This window comes from Anomaloglossus baeobatrachus, chromosome 2 (assembly GCF_048569485.1).
Source record: "Anomaloglossus baeobatrachus isolate aAnoBae1 chromosome 2, aAnoBae1.hap1, whole genome shotgun sequence".
NCBI classification, from domain to species: Eukaryota; Metazoa; Chordata; class Amphibia; order Anura; family Aromobatidae; genus Anomaloglossus; species Anomaloglossus baeobatrachus.
The window spans coordinates 69,340,083-69,361,887 of NC_134354.1; the positions used below are offsets into that span (position 1 = coordinate 69,340,083).

The window sequence follows — 21,805 nt, forward strand, 5'->3', positions numbered from 1 at the left end:
CACAATAGGCTCCGGCAGCAGCTTATACCCAGCGTTAGTGACACAGGTGCTGACGTGGGAGGCAGCACGGTGGCTCAGTGGTTAGCACTGCAGCCTTGCAGCACTGGGGTCCTGGGTTCTAGTCCCACTCAGGACACCATCTGCAAGGAGTTTGTATGTTCTCCCCGTGTTTGTGTGGGTTTCCTCTGGGTTCTCCGGTTTCCTCCCACACTCCAAAAAACATAACATACTGATAGGGAATTTAGATTGTGAGCCCCAATGGGGACAGTGTTGCCAATGTATGTAAAGCGCTGTGGAATTAATAGTGCTATATAAGTGAATATATATATATATATATATATATATATATATATATATATATATGTGTCCCTTTCACTGCCATCATCCGTTCTCCAAATGAGTACATTCTGATATCAATGCAGCTGAGGGCAGGAAAATAGATTTGGGAAAAAGCAGAGGATTGGAAGCCACTTACATGCAATTTTTTGTACAGCAATGAAGGCAAATCTCTTTATAAAGTAATTTGCAAAGTTTCATAACTTTCCATGCTGGAAAAAAATACAAAAAAATAAAAAAATAAGATTAGTTACTCTTTAAATGAAAGCACTATCCGGTAACAAAATGTTACTGCTCTACAAGATATCAGAAATAACAATCTGTAATCTGCCGATGGTGCCTGTAGGAAAATAGTCAATGTAGATCACCACTGAGATAATAAGTAATTCAAAAAATACAAAAATTTTGCAATGGACTTCTCTACTATAGTCTGTAACCAACGGCTAAACCCGGAGCTTCACTTTAAGAACGAGACAATACACTACAGTCATTTCTTATCTGACATGATTGTGCAGAGGCGCGGGATACCTTTCCTGATCCCAGCATAGGTGCTGTTAAGTCCGCTGCGTTTCTTGCGATGACGGTACAACCAGATGCTAAATACCATCAGGATGATCCAGCAAGCCGCACCGATCCCGGCAATGAAGGCCGGCTGCTTCACCACGTCTGATATCTGCTGGGCAAGACTGACTTGATCCCCGGGAGGCACTGGGTTTCCAAAGGAATCTATAAAAAAAAGAGACAATTTTGTAGATTTTTCCACTGATAGGTAAACATTAAAATCAGGCTGGGCCGGGGAGCGATCGTGTCTCCAGCCCTCCTGTTAGGGTCTTCTGCAAAAAAGCTCACATTTTCCATTGATGTCCATTATACTCAATACTCGACTTGAGCCCGTCCGAGCATTCCACCTGTGAAATCCGAATATCGAACACTCGAGCATGATTGTGCTCACTCATCATTAATAGTTATCATAGTCTCCTCTTATAGCCATCCTTCTATAAGTGCAGTAAAGTCTCCTAATCACGACATATCTAACCTGAGATACCAATTAATGATGAGCGAGCACTACAATGAGCGAGTGCTCGGTACTTGTAATGAGCAATTGGATGCTGAGTTCCCCATTGACTTCCATTATACTCGGTTACTCCAGTTGCACCAATCCGAGCATCCAACTGCTCATCACGAGTACCGAGCTCCTGCACATGGTAGTGCTCGCTCATCATTATTCGTTACAAGTGCCGAGCACCTGCGCATAGAAGTGCTCACTCATCACTACACATTACGAGTACCGAGCACCAGAGCATGGTAGTGCTTGCTCATCTTTACTAGTTACGAGTACTGAGCATCCGAACAGGGAAGTACTCGCTGACCGCTACACATTGCGAGTACCGAGCATCGTACTCACTATGAGTACTGAGCACCCAAGCATGGTAGTGCTCGCTCATCATTACTCGATATGAGTACTCAGAGTCAGCACCCAAGCATGGCAGTGTTCGTCATCAGTACTGGGTATGAGTACTGATCACCCGAGCATGGTAGTGCTCACTCATTACTCGGTATGAGTACTGAGCACCCGAACATGGTAGTGCTCACTCATCATTACTCGTTAGTAGAGTTGAGTGGATCACTCATAATCCGGGTCCGACGGATCCGGATCGGGTTGCCGCAGAAGTCCGGATCCGATCCGGAATCCGCGGCCATGTAAATCAATGGAGAGAGAGAGAGAGAGAGAGAGAGAAAAAAAAAGAAAAAAATCGGATCCGGGTCGTGCACCCCGAATCCAGGGTACTTGTCGGACTCGGATCGGGCACTCAAACCGTGTGGATCCGGATTTTGCAGATCCGGGTCCGCTCAACACTACTCGTTAGGAGTACAAGGAACCCAAGCATAGTAGTGCTCATTCATCATTATTCATTATGAGTACTGAGCACCCCGAGCATGGTAGTTCTCACTCATCAGTACTGGGTATGAGTTTCGAGCACCCGAGCATGGTAGTGCCCACTCATCACTAATGCCAATAGAAGTATGAGTATGAACGCGCCACAACAATAGACTATTGAATTTAGAGCTGTGATCACAACCAGTTTTCAGATAGTTGAGGGCCTCTTCTATATCCCCTGGGGATTCTTTACCCCACTGATTCTGAGGTTTTCTAGGCGGTCGGCGCAGCCTTGTCTATAGCGTGTACAGTCTATGTTACTGTACTATATCTCCATACGCTCAGTTCAGCAGCCTTTGTTCAGAGTTCAGTAGTTTTCATTGCTTGGAGCTAAACATATGTTAAGACATGAAAGCCAATTAACAGGATTGAAAGGAGCAATAAACATCTAAAACAACCGGTGTTGAAGCATCCGAAGCCTCAGAGGAAGAAGAATGTATATGTTATGTCATGAGTGCTATGAATAGTTTTCTTTCTCCACTTCTATGTCTTCCCTAAAAGTCTTTGAACTGATGCCTTGTCGTGTTGGTCGCAATAAGGAGATATAGGTTTTATGGTTATAGAAAGAAGAAGGGCTAAAAAAAAAAAGAACATGACCGAGAACATGTCCCTTAAGATCAATGTGTTCAGACACCCTCTGTTTCAGCTTCTGAGAGAAAGCCCAAGACCTAACCTGATCATACACATTAGATGGGTTGAACCCACTGGCTTAGGTTACCATACACACTACACAGCAGTAGGACATCACCTTTCTTTCCTGAACCCCTCCCCCCGGTACACATGTATGATCGGTTTGGTCAAGCGTGCATGAGTTTGTTGTAGGGAGAAAGGGATGAACTGCTGCCAGACACCCCTGACAGTGGCTCATGGCCTGTAGACTCTCCAGTAGAACAGATTGATCTGGAATGGTGAAATCCAACTACTCGACCCTTATCTCCCCTGACATTTGGTGTACTGGGAGACATGGGGGAATCCGATACACTTAAGAAGGTTGGACAAGTCCCCCCAAAATCATTTTGTACTAAGAACATGGGCATCATGATCAGCTGAACATACTTATAGCAAAGTGGGAGATTATATAATTTTAATGGCTGGATTTTTGCCTATTTTGCTTCTTCTAAAGCCAGATTTACACCTTACAATTAGGTGTGCGATCTCGTATGCGATGTGACACGCCCAGGTCGCATATGTGATTGAATGAGATTGCACGTAGGTCGTTCATTTGCTGTCACACGAGCGTTAGTAGTCTATGTTAAATTGATCAATTTTGTGTGCGATCCTTTAGATCATGTGTTCTGTGACGTATGCATTGGGCACCCTTTTTTTTTTTATTTATTGACTTTCCAAGCGTGTGTAATGTAGAGATGCGTTTTTACTATGTCATCTGCCATTCAGCTCTGCTACATGGCCGCTGACAGCAGACACAGACAGCCATGTAGCAGCGGTGAATGTTAGTTCACAGCAGACACAGACAGAGCCGCACTGTCAGAATGAACTCGGGTGAACCTCACCCGACTTCATCCTCATACCGCGGCTCTGTCTGTGTCGCGTCCCGATTAGCGGTCACCTGTGAAGGACTCACCGGTGACCGCTAATCTCCTGAGTAACTGAATTGAGCAGCCCTCTCTCATATACTCACCGATCCCCGGCGCTGCACGGCATTCACACTGCTCCGGCGGCTTTTACTATTTTGAAAAAGCCGGCCGCCCATTAAACAATCTCATATTCCCTGCTTTCCCCGCCCACCGGCGCCTATGATTGGTTACAGTGAGACACGCCCCCACGCTGAGTGAAAGGTGTCACACTGCACCCAATCACAGCAGCCGGTGGGCGTGTCTATACTGTGTAGTGAAATAAATAATTAAATAATTAAAACAAACGGCGTGCGGTCCCCCCCAATTTTAAAACCAGCCAGATAAAGCCATACGGCTGAAGGCTGGTATTCTCAGTATGGGGAGCTCCACGTTATGGGGAGCCCCCCACCCTAACAATATCAGCCAACAGCCGCCCAGAATTGCCGCATACATTAGATGCGACAGTTCTGGGACTGTACCCGGCTCTTCTCGATTTGCCCTGGTGCGTTGGCAAATCGGGGTAATAAGGAGTTATTGGCAGCCCATAGCTGCCAATAAGTCCTAGATTAATCATGTCAGGCGTCTATGAGACACCTTCCATGATTTATCTGTAAATTACAGTAAATAAACACACACGCCCGAAAAATCCTTTATTATAAATAAAAAACACAAACATATACCCTGGTTCACTACTTTAATCAGCCCCAAAAAGCCCTCCATGTCCGGTGTACTCCAGGATGCTCCAGAGTCGCTTCCAGCGCTGCTGCATGGAGGTGACCGGAGCTGCAGCAGACACAGCCGCTCCGGTCACCTCCACACAGCAACTGAAGACAGCAGCGCGATCGGCTGAGCTGTCAGTGAGGTTACCCGCTGTCACTGGATCCAGCGGTGGATGCAGCGGTGGCCGCGGGTAACCACAGTGACAGCTCAGCTGATCGCGCTACTGACCGCTGCTCCTCTCACCTCCACACAGCAACTGAGGTGAGAAGCGTGATGAGCTGAGCTGTCACTGTGGTTACCCGCGGCCACCGCTGCATCCACCGCTGGATCCAGTGACAGCGGGTAACCTCAGTGACAGCTCAGCTGATCGCGCGGCTGTCTTCAGTTGCTGTGTGGAGGTGACCGGAGCGGCTGTGTCTGCTGCAGCTCCGGTCACCTCCATGCAGCAGCGCTGGATGCGACGCTGGACCATCCTGGATTACGCCGGACATGGAGGGCTTTTTGGGGCTGATTAAAGTGGTGAACCAGGGAATGTGTTTGTGTTTTTTATTTCTAATAAAGGATTTTTTGGGGTGTGTGTGTTTATTTACTGTAATTTACAAATTAATCATGGAAGGTGTCTCATAGACGCCTGACATGATTAATCTAGGATTTAGTGGCAGCTATGGGCTGCCAATAACTCCTTATTACCCCGATTTGCCAACGCACCAGGGCAAATCGGGAAGAGCCGGGTACAGTCCCAGAACTGTCGCATATAATGTATGCGGCAATTCTGGGCGGCTGCTGACTGATATTGTTAGGGTGGGGGGCTCCCCATAACGTGGAGCTCCCCATCCTGAGAATACCAGCCTTCAGTCGTATGGCTGTATCTGGCTGGTTTTAAAATTGGGGGGGACCGCACGCCGTTTTTTTTAATTATTTAATTATTTATTTCACTACACAGTATAGACACGCCCACCGGCTGCTGTGATTGGGTGCAGTGTGACACCTGTCATTCAGCGTGGGGGCGTTTCTCACTGTAACCAATCATAGGCGCCGGTGGGCGGGGAAAGCAGGGAATACAAGATTGTTTAATGGGCGGCCGGCTTTTTCAAAACAGTAAAAGCCGCTGGAGCAGTGTGAATGCCGTGCAGCGCCGGGCCGGGGATCGGTGAGTATATGAGAGAGGGGGGTAAGAGGGATAGACTGACATGGACAGAGAGTGAGGGACAGAGATAGTGACGGACTGACAGAGATTAGTGAATGACAGACATTGTGAGGCGCTTCAGAACGCAGCTTTTCAGCTGCGCTCTGAAGCAGACCTTTTTTAAGCTGCGGTGCAGAGCGCACACCTGCGCACATAGCCTCAGACATCAAAATCGTATGAGGGATGTCACATGTTACAATTGACTAGGTTCATACAACAAAACGTCCAATGTATGAGGAATAAACGACGTGTATGCGATCACCGTATTTTCGTTCAATCCTGATCACATGTAGATGTCACACGCAAATACGTCACGAACGATGCCGGATGTGCGTCACTTACAACTTGACCCCGACGACGGATTGAAAGATTTATTGAAGTGTGTAAAGCAGGCTTAAGGAGGCAGCTTGCTGCAGGAGAAACCTTCCACCCTTGCTCTGCTTTCAATGCACACCAAGCAATGTTAATGGCAACCCATCAATAACAAATTCTTAAAATCAGTATTTTGTGTTACATGTATTTTTTTTTTATTTGCCAATTTTTTTTATTTCTTTTTCACTTCACAATCTTTATTAATAAATAAAATTAGTATTCTTGCAATTTTCACTGGCTACTTGGGCTTTTTTAGACTCCTTCTTCCTGACCTTTATGCACAGTTGATTACACAGAAGCCACCAATCAGAACAGGCGATGTCACAGCTTCCCTGCTCCCCCTGCCTTCAGAATTGCCTTTGCACACGCACATTAGATGATTCAATAAACAGGGTTGGGTTGGTTCATTGTGGTTAATGTACGTGTGCAATTCAGGAAACAATGGGAAGTTAAAAGGGGTCAAAAGTGGCCATTTTCACACCAAGTGGCGAATGTGAAAATGACAAGATTTTGAGTCATTTTTAATGTAGATTGTGATATGGAAAAAAAAAAAGCAATGCCAAAAATAAATAAATTACATTTACCACAATAGAACATTTTCTGATGATCGCCCCCCTAAAGGTCCACCACCTAACCTGCAGACAGCCATCTTTAAATCCCACCAGACTGTTCATTACAGATTTTCCTGTATATTTCCCAGTCGGTTTATCCATCCAGTCTTAGGCGGGCTTTGCACGTTGCGACATTGCAAGCCGATGCTGCGATGTCGCACGCAATAGTCCCCGCCACCGTCGCAGGTACAATATTTTGTGATAATTATCGCTACGCCAGCTTCACATGCACTCACCTGCCCTGCGACCGTCGCTCTGGCCGGCGACCCGCCTCCTTCCTAAGGGGGCGGGTCGTGCGGCGTCATAGCGACATCACACGGCAGGCGGCCAATAGCGGCGGAGGGGCGGAGATGAGCAGGATGTAAACATCCCGCCCACTTCCTTCCTTCCGGCGGCAGGTAGGTGATGTTCCTCGCTCCTGCGGCTTCATACACAGCGATGTGTGCTGCCGCAGGAACGAGGAACTGCATCGTACCTGTCGCGGCACCGGCATTATGGAAATGTCGTTGAATGCACCGATGATACGATAACGACGCTTTTGCGCTCGTTCATCGTATCATCTATCATTTACATACTACGATGTCGAAAGTGACGCCGGATGTGCGTCACTTTCGATTTGACCCCACCGACATCGCACGTGCGATGTTGCAACGTGCAAAGCCGCCCTTACTCTTTGGAGTCTTTCTAAGACATCTCACATCAGAGCGGAGAATGATACAAGTGTTTGTTCCTCCGCTGCTTTATAAATAAGTAAATAACCGTCATGAGCCATGAATCAAGCTTCCAATCTCCCCTAATACCTCGTGATTGACTGACGAGACGCCGTCACCTTTGTCCTGTGTATCTTGCAACAATAGCAATAAGTGCTTGTAAATCTGACTGTGCATATTGCAGCATCCCACAAGCACTTAACACTTGGCAGGATGGTGAAGCCATGCATCAAGCGGAAGCAATGGCAGCAAATGTATTTGGGAACAGGTCCTGGGGTGAGGAACGCTGGATATACAATTGGCAGTGGGGATGCTGAGCTAAAAGGGACAAAAAAATGCAATAAGCACATCGGATCAGTCGGTCCATACTACTGATCTCTTAAGATTCTTGTCGGAAACAACATTTTTTCTATATTTTGTGCTGGATTTCTTCATTATTTGTGTATCACCTGATTGATGGTAAGGTAGAAGGTGATCGAGATCTACTAGTAAAGTGCTGAGGGTGCAGCAATGTACAAAGCAAAGGATGGTTACTGAAGGAGTGGGATATACAAGGCCCGAAAACCCACAAGATGGTTTGTAGGAGGTGGTCAGTGGCGCAGTGTGGGGTGCTAGTGCATGAACAAGTAGGTTGCACCCTTCATCTCCTGAGATTTTTACACCAGACCAATAATGAACCCCTTATTTCACTAAAGTGCATGAATTATCATTTAGTGTTTTGAATTTTTTCAGCTCTGGAGTGGTGCTTTAAATTTAAGTCCCCTGACCCCTATCTTCTACTCCCTCCCCACCCCCTACATCTTCACTTTTCACTGACACCGCTCCAGTCCCATGGTGCCATCTTGTTCCCATAACTTCTCAGTGGCCGGACTTCAAACGTTGCGACACAGGCTCTCAATGCAAGTCTATGTGTGCCAGAACGAGGCTCCCATAGACTTTTATTGAACTATGACCTCCGGAGCGCTCCATAAAACACTGGAGCTGCCGGCAGGTCACAAATTCCTAGAGGCCAACCAGAGAGGCGGTGATAGATTAAACTGCCGGAAGGTGAGTACAAGTTAAGGGACTGGGGGCTTAGATTTAAGACACCACAACAGCAGTGCAATACAATAAAAACACTGGAGTGGTGCTTTAGGAGAATATATTATAGTTTACCCTTTAGTTCTTGTTCTTTTTCCTGCTTTTTATTAAAATCTGGCAAAAAAATAAAACATTGTTTAATTTTTTTTCTCCCTATAACAAAATCTGGATCTAACCCAAGCCTTAAGTGAATCTATCCGTAATCCTAGCATCATTCCTAACATCAAACCTAAGCCTAGTAAGGGACAAAAAAAGTGGACGAAGTTAAAATCCACTTTTAGGAATGAAGGTAGACAGAATTGACTCATGTGCATTGATTCCATACTGTCTTCATTCTTTGCCTGCTCAACTACTATCATTTTAGTTGCTGCCTATGCAGAGCACAGCAGGCAAGATGAGTTTACCATAAGACCTGAGAGGATCCGGGAGGGTAAAAAAAAATTCTCCTCTCTTTGGCCCTCTTTTAACTTGCCCACCACCGATCCTCTGATGGAAGAGAGAAGAGCTTATCTTCTTTGTGGCTCACTAATAATGTTTGACATTAATTGCACCCCATGTAATAGCGTGAGGCATAGTGAATGGAAGGCTTGGCCGGAAAAAAGATGCGCTCCTCTCCCTTCTATGAGAGGACTGGCGGTGATGGAACTGGTACTGGTAAGACCGAGAAGAGGTGTCACACGGAGGTCTTTACAAACATCGTCGACTGTCATGGCAGCATCGGGATCTGTTCAGACTACTGATTCTGACACTTCACCCAATAACTTCTTTGGTGTCTGCAATCAGTGCAGGCAGACTCGGAGGTCGACTAACAGATTGGTAGTTCTTATGCTATCAAGAATTAATCTTTGCTGATCTGCTTGTGAGTCTCCTTTGATCACATGTTGTGGGGTAACCAATCACATCTGCTCCCCTCCTATATATGCTGGCTAGATCCTGCCTTCTATGCCAGCTATAGTTTATCTAAACTGGTATAGTTCATCTCAGGTAAGATGTTGTGATCCAGACTAACTGGTGGTTGTTGTAATACTTGTTCTTGTGTGCGGTTGTGGAGTTAACCCTTGTTGCCTTTTTGTTACTACCTTCCTGCTCTTGCTTTTCTTCTGAGTCTCTCATTGTTTGTTCCTGTGAGTTTGCAGTGTGCCAGAGTTCGGATTTTCCCCTGCCTGCCTTTATTTGTGTTGCCATCTCACTTCTGCCCTTTCCTTCCCTGGTGGAAGGGAGGAGTTAGTTTAGTTCTGGTCAGGAACATATGACTCAGCCATCTCCACCACTAGGGGTAACCCTGAGGTAAGAGCTAACCTAGGGACCCCTAATGTGAGGGGCAACATAGGAATCCCTGTCCACCGCTCTCCTACAGTCATTTTTTTTAACCCTTCCCCAGTCCTGTATAATTCAGCATATTGTAATATATATATATATAAGCTAAGCACAAAGGCAGGGCCATCGGACCCTGAACAGGCTAGGAGTCGCCGACAATGGTCAAATCCGAAAGTGACCGGAACCCCAGGGGTTTCCTAACAACCAAGACCCGACAGAAGGCAACAGTCCACACCGTGAGGATACACAGCCACCGCCACAGGCTAGAGATCCAAGGGCCAGCGCCTGCGGGCAAAACGGGCTCCTTCAGCACCTATACGCCGGGGAGCGGACTACCGGTGGGCAACATTCTAACAAGGTGCAGGGAAAGACAGCCACCATCAGCCGTCCGGGGAGAGCACAAACACTGCAGCCGGCTGCGAGACCCGTCTATCCAGCCGCTTGGGTTACCAGAGACTCTGTCATTGACTACCTGAGTGAGTACACCAGTGCCATCTGGCACCGTGCCGCACTGCCCCTGCAACAATGCACCCCAGCCATCCAGCCTCCCCGTCACACCACCGGGCCCCGGGATCACCAGCCCCTACCCACGGAGGGGACAACATCCTAGCTGCTCCCTACCATCGCTCCCGGGATCCCCGTTACCAGCAGCGGTGGTGCCCTTTATCACCACGACCCGTGGGTGATGTCACGAACTATCTCCCAAAACAAACCACCCCCTTTTCACTCGTGGACGAGGAGCGCTGCTCGAGTCTCTGGGTCCGACCCACCGCTCGAGCCACCGAGCAGCAACAGTAGCCCCGGACCCGAACGTGGCGAGCGCGTCCCCTTCGCCTGCGAAAACTTGGCGTCTGCGAACAGGATTAGAACCAATCTACCTACCAGTAGAAGTGCGCCTTGCAGTCCCCGCCAGCGGCGTCCGGCCGAAAAATTTGAAGTACCGCCATCTTTGGCGCGAAGATTTCCCACTCGAGCGTCTTCCCCGAGCAGGGAAGGCGCGTAAGTGAAGCCCCGCCCCCAATGAGGAAGTGCTAGAAAGAACTAAGGGGGGACGGGTGAAGAATGGCGGCATGTAACTAGCGCCGCAGAGTGCAGGGACGCCAGGACTCTGCCTAAACCCGTTCCTGGACCCAGCAGCAAGATGTGCCAGGAGCTACAGGCCACAGTCCACTCCATGATGGCGGAGTGGATGTCGGAGATGAAGGGCCTGGTTGCAACCGTGCGGGCATGTGAAGTAGAGGTGGTCTCCGAGGAGCGGGTAAGTGACCCACGCCCCTATGTTCCCTAGGGAACGGCCGCTGCGGCTGAGGGGCCCGGCCTGCTGCCATCCACCACGCCACCTCCCTCACTGCCCATGCCCGCGGCCACCAACCCGACCGACCCGTTAATCCTGTCACCTGTAGCGGAGCCCGCAGCATCTGAGGGAGAGGGCCCAGACCTGGGGCCCCCGGGCCTTACCTTTGTCACCGCCCTGGCACCCGTCCCGGCTTCCATCCCGGCTGCGACGGAGATGACGACGACCCCGGCAGTCCGCCCGGCCGCAACGGAGGCGATCATCGCCCAGAAGCCAGCACTGCAAGTCCCGCTGACTGCTCCCAGACACCCGGCCTCGGCTGAGGCACGGCAGGGATGTAGCTGCCAAGCGGCAGAACAGGCCACGTCACAGCGGGGTCCCTCGTTATCGAAAGTGCCGGTCGTAGCCGGAACGGAGAGATTCCATATGGGCCCATCCCCCACACACGTTGACCTGGAGCAGGTTGAAAATGCTCCATGCTGGGAGCGGCAGCCACGGCGGCTGCGCCACAAGATCACTGTTTAAAGAGAAGAGTGTTAAAAGGTAGCGGTTCCCGGCTACCATGTTAAAGTCCCCGTTGGGACCTACAGTTATTTTATAGCAGAACTGAGCTGTTGAAGCGCCTGTCCCCGTGGGAACTCTTATGTGTTTCCACAAGCCCCTTCAAAGACAAGGCCGAGAACTTGCAGGCCAACCACGAACTTGTGGTCTTGTAAATAGTTTGCTGGGCTGTGTTCTGTTACTGCCTCCAGAGAGGCAGATTGGAGGAAGGACCCGCAGCAGAGTAGGCTGGGGTCCGGCCACCACCAGGACCGGTGGCCATCCCCAGGGGTCAGGGCTCCCCCTGGACGTGGGGTCCCCTGAAATGACAGCCGGGTGCGAGACACCGTACCTGTTCCCGCTTGGATGACCTGGAACTGAGTTCCTGCTTCCGGACTGGGGAAGAGGGGTGCTGCCCATTTCTTAGGGGCAGTATCAAGGTGTAGGTTGCTTGGGTGGGGAAGCGGAGGAACATGAACCCGTCCGTTATTATTAAAAATGTTTTTATGCTGTTTTGCAATGTTAAAGTGCCATGCCTCCCGTCAGGAAAGATTTAAAAATATGCTTGTGTTAAATGTTTTACATGTTAAATTATCTTTTTCAGAAAAATAAAACCGGTGATGGACGGACAGCCCACGGACGGTCTGCATTTCACCAAGGGGGAATGTGACGCCCTGGACTAGCCAGGTAGTCACAGACATAACATCACACACACACCCTCCCCGGGATAGTCACACCAGTCAGACACAAAACCCTTGTTGCCTCCCTCCAGGGTCTGATGCCCACACCAGGTGGGGTGGAGCCAGGCGGTTGGCCCCACCCACCGAGGAGTTCACAGGCCTGGAGGCGGGAAAAAGAGACAGATTGAGTTTGGAGGTGAAAGTGAGAGGACAGACCCTGTCTGTGTCTGGGTTGGAGCCCAGGCACTGTCAGCAAGGTTGGCAGACGGTGGTGGCCATCTGCAGGAGTTAGTGGATCTCTGTAGAACCGTAGGACCGGGGTCAGGCGGTGGCCCGCCGGTACCGAACCGGGGAGCGGAGTGAAGCTAAGCACAAGGCAGGGCCATCGGACCCCGAACAGGCTAGGAGTCGCCGACAACGGTCAAATCTGAAAGTAACCGGAACCCCAGGGGTTTTCTAACAACCAAGACCTGACAGAAGGCAACAGTCCACACCGTGAGGATACACAGCCACCGCCACAGGCTAGAGATCCAAGGGCCAGCGCCTGCGGGCAAAACGGGCTCCTTCGGCACCTATACGCCGGGGAGCGGACTACCGGTGGGCAACCACAGGAGTCAGAACATTCTAACAAGGTACAGGGAAAGACAGCCACCATCAGCCGTCCGGGGAGAGCACAAACACTGCAGCCGGCTGCGGGACCCGTCCATCCAGCCGTTTAGTTTACCAGAGACTCTGTCATTGACTACCTGAGTGAGTACACCAGTGCCATCCGGCACCGCGCCGCGCTGCCCCTGCAACCCTGCACCCCAGCCATCCAGCCTTCCCGTCACACCACCGGGCCCCGGGATCACCAGCCCCTACCCACGGAGGGGACAACATCCTAGCTGCTCCCTACCATCGTTCCCGAGATCCCCGTCACCAGCAGCGGTGGTGCCCTTTATCACCACGACCCGTGGATGGCGTCACGAACTATCTCCCAAAAAAACCACCCCCTTTTCACACGTGGACGAGGAGCGCTGCTCGAGTCTCCGGGTCCGGCCCACCGCTCGAGCCACCGAGCAGGACCCGAGCGTGGTGAGCGCGTCCCCTCCGCCCGCGACATATATAATATTTATTCATTTATATAGCGCTGTTAATTCCTCAGCGCTTTACATACATTGGCAACACAGTCCCCATTGGGGCTCACAATTTAAATTCCCTATCTGTATGTCTTTCTAGTGTGGGAGGAAACTGGAGTACCCGGAAGAAATCCACGCAAACACGGGGAGAGCATACACACTCCTTGCAAGACTGCAGTGCTAACCACTGAGCCACCGTGTCGCCCAGTGTATGGTTAGAGTTATTAGAGATACCTTCTAGTAGTATAGCCTCATCCAGTACGTACGCAGGTAACTGCAGCCAAGTGCCTGCGATATCCACCCGATGGATCCGGGCTCACAATCGACCTGATCTGACGACCCGAAGCTTTCGCGATCCTTTGAGCAGAGCGGCCCAGTCCGTGTATCAGGTCGGGCTCCTATGCTGTGATACCGCGCCTGTATCGCCCAGGTTCACTGATTTCACAGCTATTTGGCAGCCCTGGTGTGGGGGGAGGATCGGGTTTTATGAGGCCGGTCAGTGACGGGATTTGTATCTTGCCAGCTGGGCAAAGCGATATAAAATCTACCATGACTAATGCATTTATACCGCCACTCTATATCCCATCCTCCGCCCGAGCGCAGCTGAAATATAGAAAAGTGGAACAGAGTTGTAATTTTAAGACAACAGAATTTACTCCTTAATTCCCTTGGCTTTGTGTCTTGTAAGTTGTTGAAATGTTACTAAGAACAAAACAAGTGTCTGACAAAATTTATATAGGAAACACAAGACCAGAAAAGAGACTATTTCACTGGAAGCAGATATTAAGGGTTAATATTCAATGACAGCAAGCAGATATATTGCAAGTTAAGTGGATTCATATTCATATAGGTTTAGTGAGCAGACCCGTAACATTTTATTATTTGATTCCAGCGATGTGCCACTTACTGGGCTGTTTGCTGTAGTTTGAAAAAAATCAATGTTTTATTGACAGGACATTCCCACTAAAGGACTAATCAACCTGCTGCTGCGTAGTCCAGCCTTTCTGCCTATGAACAGTGTGAACAGAAAATGGTGTGGACGGGGATATACAGAGCTGAGCATTGATAGAACTGGTAGATCTAGGAGATAAAACAGTGATTTTATCAAAACTACACCAAGCAGCCCAGTAAGTGACACATCACTGGAATCAGGATCTCTGCCCCTACATTATACTGCTCTCATATGCGAAAGCAAAAACCTAGTGACAGATTCCCATAAGGGGAATCTGTCACCAGGTTTTTATTACCTAATCTGATTACAACATAATGTAGGGGCATGGATCCTGATTCCAGTGATGTGTCACTTACTGGGCTGTTTGCTGTCATTGTGATAAAATCACTGATTAATCAGCAGTAAATTATCATTACAGGACTACTTGGTGTGCTGCAGGTAGTCCAGCATATTCCTGACCTCTGAGTTGGATCTGCAGCAGAGAAAACATTCAGTTTATCAGAATAACAGCAAACCGCTCAGTAAGTGACACATCACTGGAATAAGGGTCTCTGTCTGCATATTTTTTTTGCAGTTTCACAGCACTTGGACTTTTTTTCACGTTTTCCCGAACACTGCATGGTAAAATTAATGGTTTCTTGAAAAAGTACAAGTTGTCTCGCAAAAACACAAGCGCATATATGGTTATGTTGACGGAAAAAATAAAAAAAGATAAAAAAAGTTATGGCTCTTGAAAGAAAGAGAAAAAACGAAAACGAAAAATTGCCGGTTGGTGAAGGGGTTAAAATGATGCACCTATGAAAAAACTAACATTTATTTACTAAAATCTGAAATATACAGACACTAAAGTTATGTTTCCAGGAATTAAATATTTTATTCTTCATTTAGCAAAAAAAAAAAAAAAATATATATATATATATATTTATTACATATAGATGTAACTTGTGAAGGGACACAGAGGACAGGAACATGGGATGGGGTTTTTTTTGAGTAAAGGGCGCCCTCTAGTGGACATATCCAGTATTATTCATTGCTGGCTATGGTAAAGAGTGAAAGAAAAGTTGGCCTTAAAAAAAAAAAAAAAAAAAAGTCAACGGAAAATGACAGCTGGTATATTTTAATTCCCTGGTTCTATAAAATGTACAATAAATTAATAAGCAAATATATTAGTGAATTTGAACAGTAACTTAACGGATTTAAGCATCTCCTGATATGAAATTAATGAGTATATACAGGACCTTGAAAAATTATTCATACCCCGTGAACGTTTTCCCATTTTTTCACATTACACCAACAAACATAAATGTATTTTATTGGGATTTTATGACATATATCAACACTATGTGCAAGTATTTGTGAAATATACAGGAAATTTACATAGTTTTCTAAATATTTTAAATCTACAAATCTGAAAATTATGACTTGCATTTGTATTCAGCCCCCCCCGAGTTAATACTTTGTAGAAACACCTTTTGCTGTAATTTCTGCAGCAAGTCTTTTGGGGTTTGTCTCTATGGCTTTGCACATCTAGAGGCCAACATTTTTGCCCATTCTTTTATGCTGTAGCTCAGTGAGATTGGATGGAGGCGTCGGTGAGCAGCAAATCTCAAGTCTCTCCATGGATTCTCAAATCAATTTTGGCCTGGACTGTGACTGGGCCATTCACACACATGAATATGCTTTGATGTAAACCATCCATTGTAGCTCTTGCAGTATGTATAAGGTCAGTGTCCTGCTGGAAAGTGAACCTAGGCCCCAGTCTCAAGTGTTTTGCAGCCTTTAACAGGTTTTCCTCCAGGATTGCCCTGTGCTTAGATACATCCATCTTCCCATCAACTCTGACTAGCTTGCCTGTCCCTGCTGAAGAAAAGCTTCCCTACAGCATGATACTGCCACCACCATGTTTGACTGTGGGAATGGTATTTTTAAGGCGATCAGCAGCGTTAGATTTCTGCCACACACAGTGTTTTTCATTTAGCCATAAATGTTCTACTTTGGTCTCTTCTGACCACAGCACCTTCTTCCACATGCCATGTAGGAGATACAGCTAGCATGTAGAACTAGGTGGGAAATCCTGGAGGAAAACCAATTAGAGGCTCTAAAATACTTGATACTGGGGAGTAGGTTCACCCTCCATCAAAACAACGACCCCAAACATCCTGCCAGAGCTACAATGGATGGTTTAGATCACAGCATATTCATGTGTGTGAATGGCCCAGTCACAGTCAAGACTGAAATCACATTGAGAATCTGTGACAACACATGAATATTGCTTTTCACAGACGCTTCACTCCAATCTCACTGAGTTAAGGGTGCTTTGCATGGTGCGACATCGCTAGGGATTGCTAGCAATGTCACGAGCGATAGCACCCGCCCCCCCGTCGTTTGTGCAGCATGTGGTGATTGCTGCCATAGCAAACATTATCGCTACGGCAGCGTCACACGCACATACCTGTTCAGCGACGTCGCTGTTGCTGCCGAACAATCCCTCCTTCAAGGGGGAGGTGCGTTCGGCGTCACAGCGACGTCACAAAACGACCGCCCAATAGAAGAGGAGGTGCAGAGATTAGCGGTCGGAACATGCCGCCCACCTCCTTCCTTCCTCCTTTCCGATGGACGCAGATAGGATGATGTTCGTCGTTCCTGCGGTGTCACACACAGCGATGTGTGCTGCCGCAGGAACGACGAACAACCTGCGGAATGAAACACTAACGACATTATGATTTGGAGTGACGTGTCAACGATCAACACGCTGTGATGTCGCTAACGACGCCAGATGAGCGCCACAAACACCGTGACCTCGACGATAAACCATTAGCGATATCGCAGCGTGTAAAGCACCCTTTAGAGCTATTTTGTAAAGTAGAATAGGCAAACTTTAAACCTCTAGTTGCGCAAAATTGGTAAAGAGAAACCCTAAAGACTTGCAGCAGTAATTGCAGCAAAATATGGTCCTACACAGTATTATCTTAGGGGGCTGAATACAAATGCACATCACAATTTTCAAATTCATATTTTTTTAAATATTTAGAAAACAATGTATCATTTCTCTTACATGCCACAAACACTTGCTAATTTGTCTTGGTATATCACATGAAATTCCAATAAAATACATTTTATCTATGTGCTCACGTCGCTTTTTTATGTGTTTCTTTTCTGCACACAAAAAGCATGTTTTGGCAGGAAAAAAGCAGCTGAAAAAGCACACTTTTTTATTGCATTTGCGCCTTTTTTCACTTCACTTTTTTCCTGCTTTTTTTGGTGCTTTAATTAGTCATGGGAATCACGGGGGTTCAGGAGCCATACCCATGCGATCGCCACCGGGTCTCTAGCTGAGGTTACATCCAGGACCTGGCTTTCTCTGCCTGGAGCGGTCCCTGCGCCGCTCCCAGTAGTTTAACCCTCGGAATGCTACAATCAATGCAATTACAGGATTCAGAAGGCAGAGAGAGGGATCACTTACCTCTCCCTGGTGATAGGGTCCCTGTAATGCGATCACAGGGACCCGATCGCCGGCTTGGTAACCCTGGGTCGTCACCATGATGACCCCGGGTTACTGAGCTACTGGGAGCCTCACACACTATGCTGTATGCACAGTGTGTGAGTCAAAGTGCTGCGATATGCTCCCCTGTAGGGATAAAGCATTGCAGGGCATAGTAGAAACATAGAAAAAAAAACGCAGAAACAATTGACACGCTGCTTCTTTTTTCAGCAATAAAATTTGCAAGGAAAGAAGAAGCAGCGTGTGCACAGCAAGTCACGATTCACATAGACTTTGCTGGGATGCTCTGTCCTTGCTTTTTTTGATTAAAATAAGCAAGGAAATATACATGAAAAAAACACGACGTGGGCACACATAGCTTTAAGATTGTAAGTGCAACATAAAAAAAACCCCGAAAAGTTCAAGCGGTATGAATACTTTTCCAAGGCACTGTACATAGCATGCCTATCTACTGGAGTATACCTATAGTATAGATGGAAGACAATAAATGCAATATTTACAATAGTGCAAAATGGAATGTAATGAGCGTAAGTTGTCAGTGGTTGACTGCCACCTGGTGGCAAAAACGAAAACTGCACGACATAACGTTTTTCTTTTCTTTTATTCCTGGGGCAGTATTTTGATATGGACGCAAAAATAGGCATTAAAAAATATCTTCAGTCCAGTTATCAAAAACATAAAGTTTGTTTCTTTCTGCATTTGTCAAAAAGATTCATGTTAAAGTTGGTGTTTCCTTTATAATAACCTTTTTTGTTAATTGTTCTGAAGATATAAAGAAACACACTGATCATTACCGAATCTCCCTGGGTCCTAAGGGTTTCTGCTATTTGACTGCAGCACTGATGTCACATCAACAGCGCTGCAGCCAATCACTGAGTTCATGAAGCCGACACTAACCACTGAGCTCAGTGATTGACTGCAGCGCTGTTGATGGGACGTCAGCAGTGCAGAGAAATAACAGACATCGGGGTGGTGGCTGAGACTCAGCGCTGGACTTGGGGACATATATAATCTTCAGATTGTTTGCTTTTCATCTACCGCAGCTCGTTGCAGAAAGTTTTCTAAAAGGGGTCACCCCCTCCACGAAAATCAGAGCACGCCAAGAGGAAAGTAATGGAGCTTCATACGAGCGCACACTTCTACAATGACTGCAAGGCTGGTTATAATTTGGCACCAAATGAGTCCGGCATCATTTCTCATGGACTGGGTCCGCAGTCTACTATTAACCTGTGAAATCAGCGCGTCCAGGAGAAGAGTAATGACGAGAAAATGGGGAGGAATGTTCTCTTCTCTTCACAAGAAGCATTAACAAGCAGCAATACAGAAAACCAAGGAATCAGGAAAGACTTAGAAGTAACATGGCAACACTATCATACAGATGATAATAATAATAATAATAATAATAATAATAATAATAATAATAATAATAATAATAATAATAATAATATACTGTATTAGTATATACAGCTCTGGCAAAAATTAAGAGACCACTGAAAATTTTACAGTTTTTCTGATTTTTCTCTTTATCGGTATATTTTTGCAAACGATGTATAAATCAAGCCGCAAACAAGGTTATCCTGGAAAAACAATTCATTCTTTCTGCTCAGGTAACGTTCCCCAACTCTGAGGACTAGTTTTTTCCAGCAGGACAATGCACCATGCCACACAGCTAGGTCCATCAATGTGTGGATTAAGGACCACCACATCAAACCCCTGTCATAGCCAGCCTAATCTCCAGACCTGAACCTCATTGAAAACCTCTGGAACGTAATCAAGAGGAAGATGGATAGTCACAAGCCATCAAACAAAGAACTGCTTACATTTTTGCACCAGGAGTAGCATAAGGTCACCCAAAAGCAGTGTGAAAGACTGGAGCATGCCGAGACACATGAAAGCTGGGATTAAAAATCATGGTTATTCCACAAAATATTGATTTCTGAACTCTTCCTGAGGTAAAACATTATTAGTATTGTTGTTTCTAAATGATTATGAACTTGTTTTCTGTGCATTATTTGAGGTGTGAAAGCACTGTGCATTGTTTTGTTATTTTGACCATTTCTCATTTTCAGAAAATAAATACAAAATGTATTGGTTGGAAATTCAGAGACGTTGTCAGTAGTTTATAGAATAAAGTAACAAATTACATTTTACTCAAAAACATAAAAGAGAAAAATCAGAAAAACTGAAAATTTTGCAGTGGTCTCTTCGTTTTTACCAGAGCTGTATATTATAGATACAGTTAGTATACTTGTTACATTAGTATATTAGTATAGTTACTCTGTGCTGAATCCTAAACTAATCAAATAAGAAGACAGATAAAGGTAGAAACAGATAAATAGATATGAGGTACAGAGAAAGAAAGAAAAAAAGAAAGAAGGAACAAAAGAGCGGAAAAAAGGGAGGAAAGAAAGAAAAGAAAGAAGGAATGACAGAAAGAATGAACAAAAGAACGAAAGAAAGAAGAATGAACGTTACGTGGTCTCCACTTCTCAATAATATCACTAACAGGTGATGGGGGAACACTTAGGAGGAAGACATTTCATGAATGGACATGCTATTCTTGCGGCTTCTATTACAGGACTGTGCTGGTAGCAGTGAGCTCTGCACTACCAGCCATTTATCACGTTAGCAAATGCTGACGGCACAGGGGAAGGGCTGCAGGTTATTCACCAAGGATGAGGGACCGGAGGTTATGTACCAGGGGCAAGGGGTTATACACCAGGGGCGAGAGGCCAGAGGTCATACACTTGGGGCAAAGGGCCAGAAGTTATACACCTGGTGGTGGGGCTGAACATTATACACCTGAGGTGAGGGGCCAGAAGTTATACACCGGGGTGAGGGGCTGGAGGTTATACACTGGACTGAGGTTCCAAAGATTATACACTGAGGGTGAGGAGCTGGAGGTTTTACACCGGGGGCGAGGCGGCAGAGGTTTTACACCGCGGACGAGGGGCCGGAGGTTATAGATCTGGGATTAGGGGCTGGATGTTATACACTGAGGGTAAGGGGCTGAAGGTTTTACACTGGGGGCGAGGCGGCAGAGGTTTTACACCGGGGACCAGGGGCCGGAGGTTATAGACCTGGAGTGAGGGGCTGGAGGTTATACACTGAGGGTGAGGGGCTGGAGGTTTTACACCGGGGGCAAGGTGGCAGAGGTTTTACACCGGGGATGAGGGGGCCAGCGATTATACAACAAGGGCAATGGGCCAGGGTTATACACTGGAGTGAGGAGATAGAGCTTATACACCAAGGGCAAAGGGACAGAGGTTATACATTGGTGTGAGGAGCCAGAGGTTATACACTGGGAGTGAGGGGCCAAAGGTTATACACTGGAGTGAGGAGCTAGAGCTTATACACTGGAGTGAGGAGCTAGAGCTTATACACTGGAGTGAGGAGCCAGAGGTTATACACTGGGAGTGAGGGGCCAAAGGTTATACACTGGAGTGAGGAGCTAGAGCTTATACACTGGAGTGAGGAGCTAGAGCTTATACACTGGAGTGAGGAGCTAGAGGTTATACACTGAGGGAAAAGGGCCGGAGATTATACACTGGGGGCGAAAGCTTAAAGGTTATACACTGGGGGTGAGGGGCCGGATGTTATACACCGGTGGCGAGGGGCCAGAGGCTTTACACCAGGGGCGAGGGTCTGGATTTTACAGATATTTAGACCTCTTGCTGACCACCTAGTGGTTGTTGTGTGGATTGCAGGCTGTTAAAGCTGGTAGAAATTATATATAGTAATTTTACATTGGAGGCCTATCCCTAGGATAAGTCATCAATATCAGGATGGGGGGTGACACCTGGTACCTCCGCCAATGAGTTGTTCCTGGTGTCAGTGGTGACCGGATTTGATCAGTTTCTGATCACACCTGGCC

At 47.0% G+C, this 21,805-nt stretch overlaps 1 protein-coding gene across 3 annotated transcripts in view; it reads right to left on the reverse strand.

Moving 5' to 3' along the window:
* The window catches only part of ROBO1 (roundabout guidance receptor 1), a 1,692,467-nt gene that overhangs the window by 85,749 nt on the left and 1,584,913 nt on the right, over window positions 1-21,805 (reverse strand). For all 3 annotated transcript variants that reach the window (XM_075335086.1, XM_075335085.1, XM_075335087.1), the window contains one exon: window positions 865-1,062. In XM_075335086.1, coding sequence (XP_075191201.1) covers window positions 865-1,062 — 198 coding nt within the window. The remainder of the gene's footprint in view (window positions 1-864; window positions 1,063-21,805) is intronic.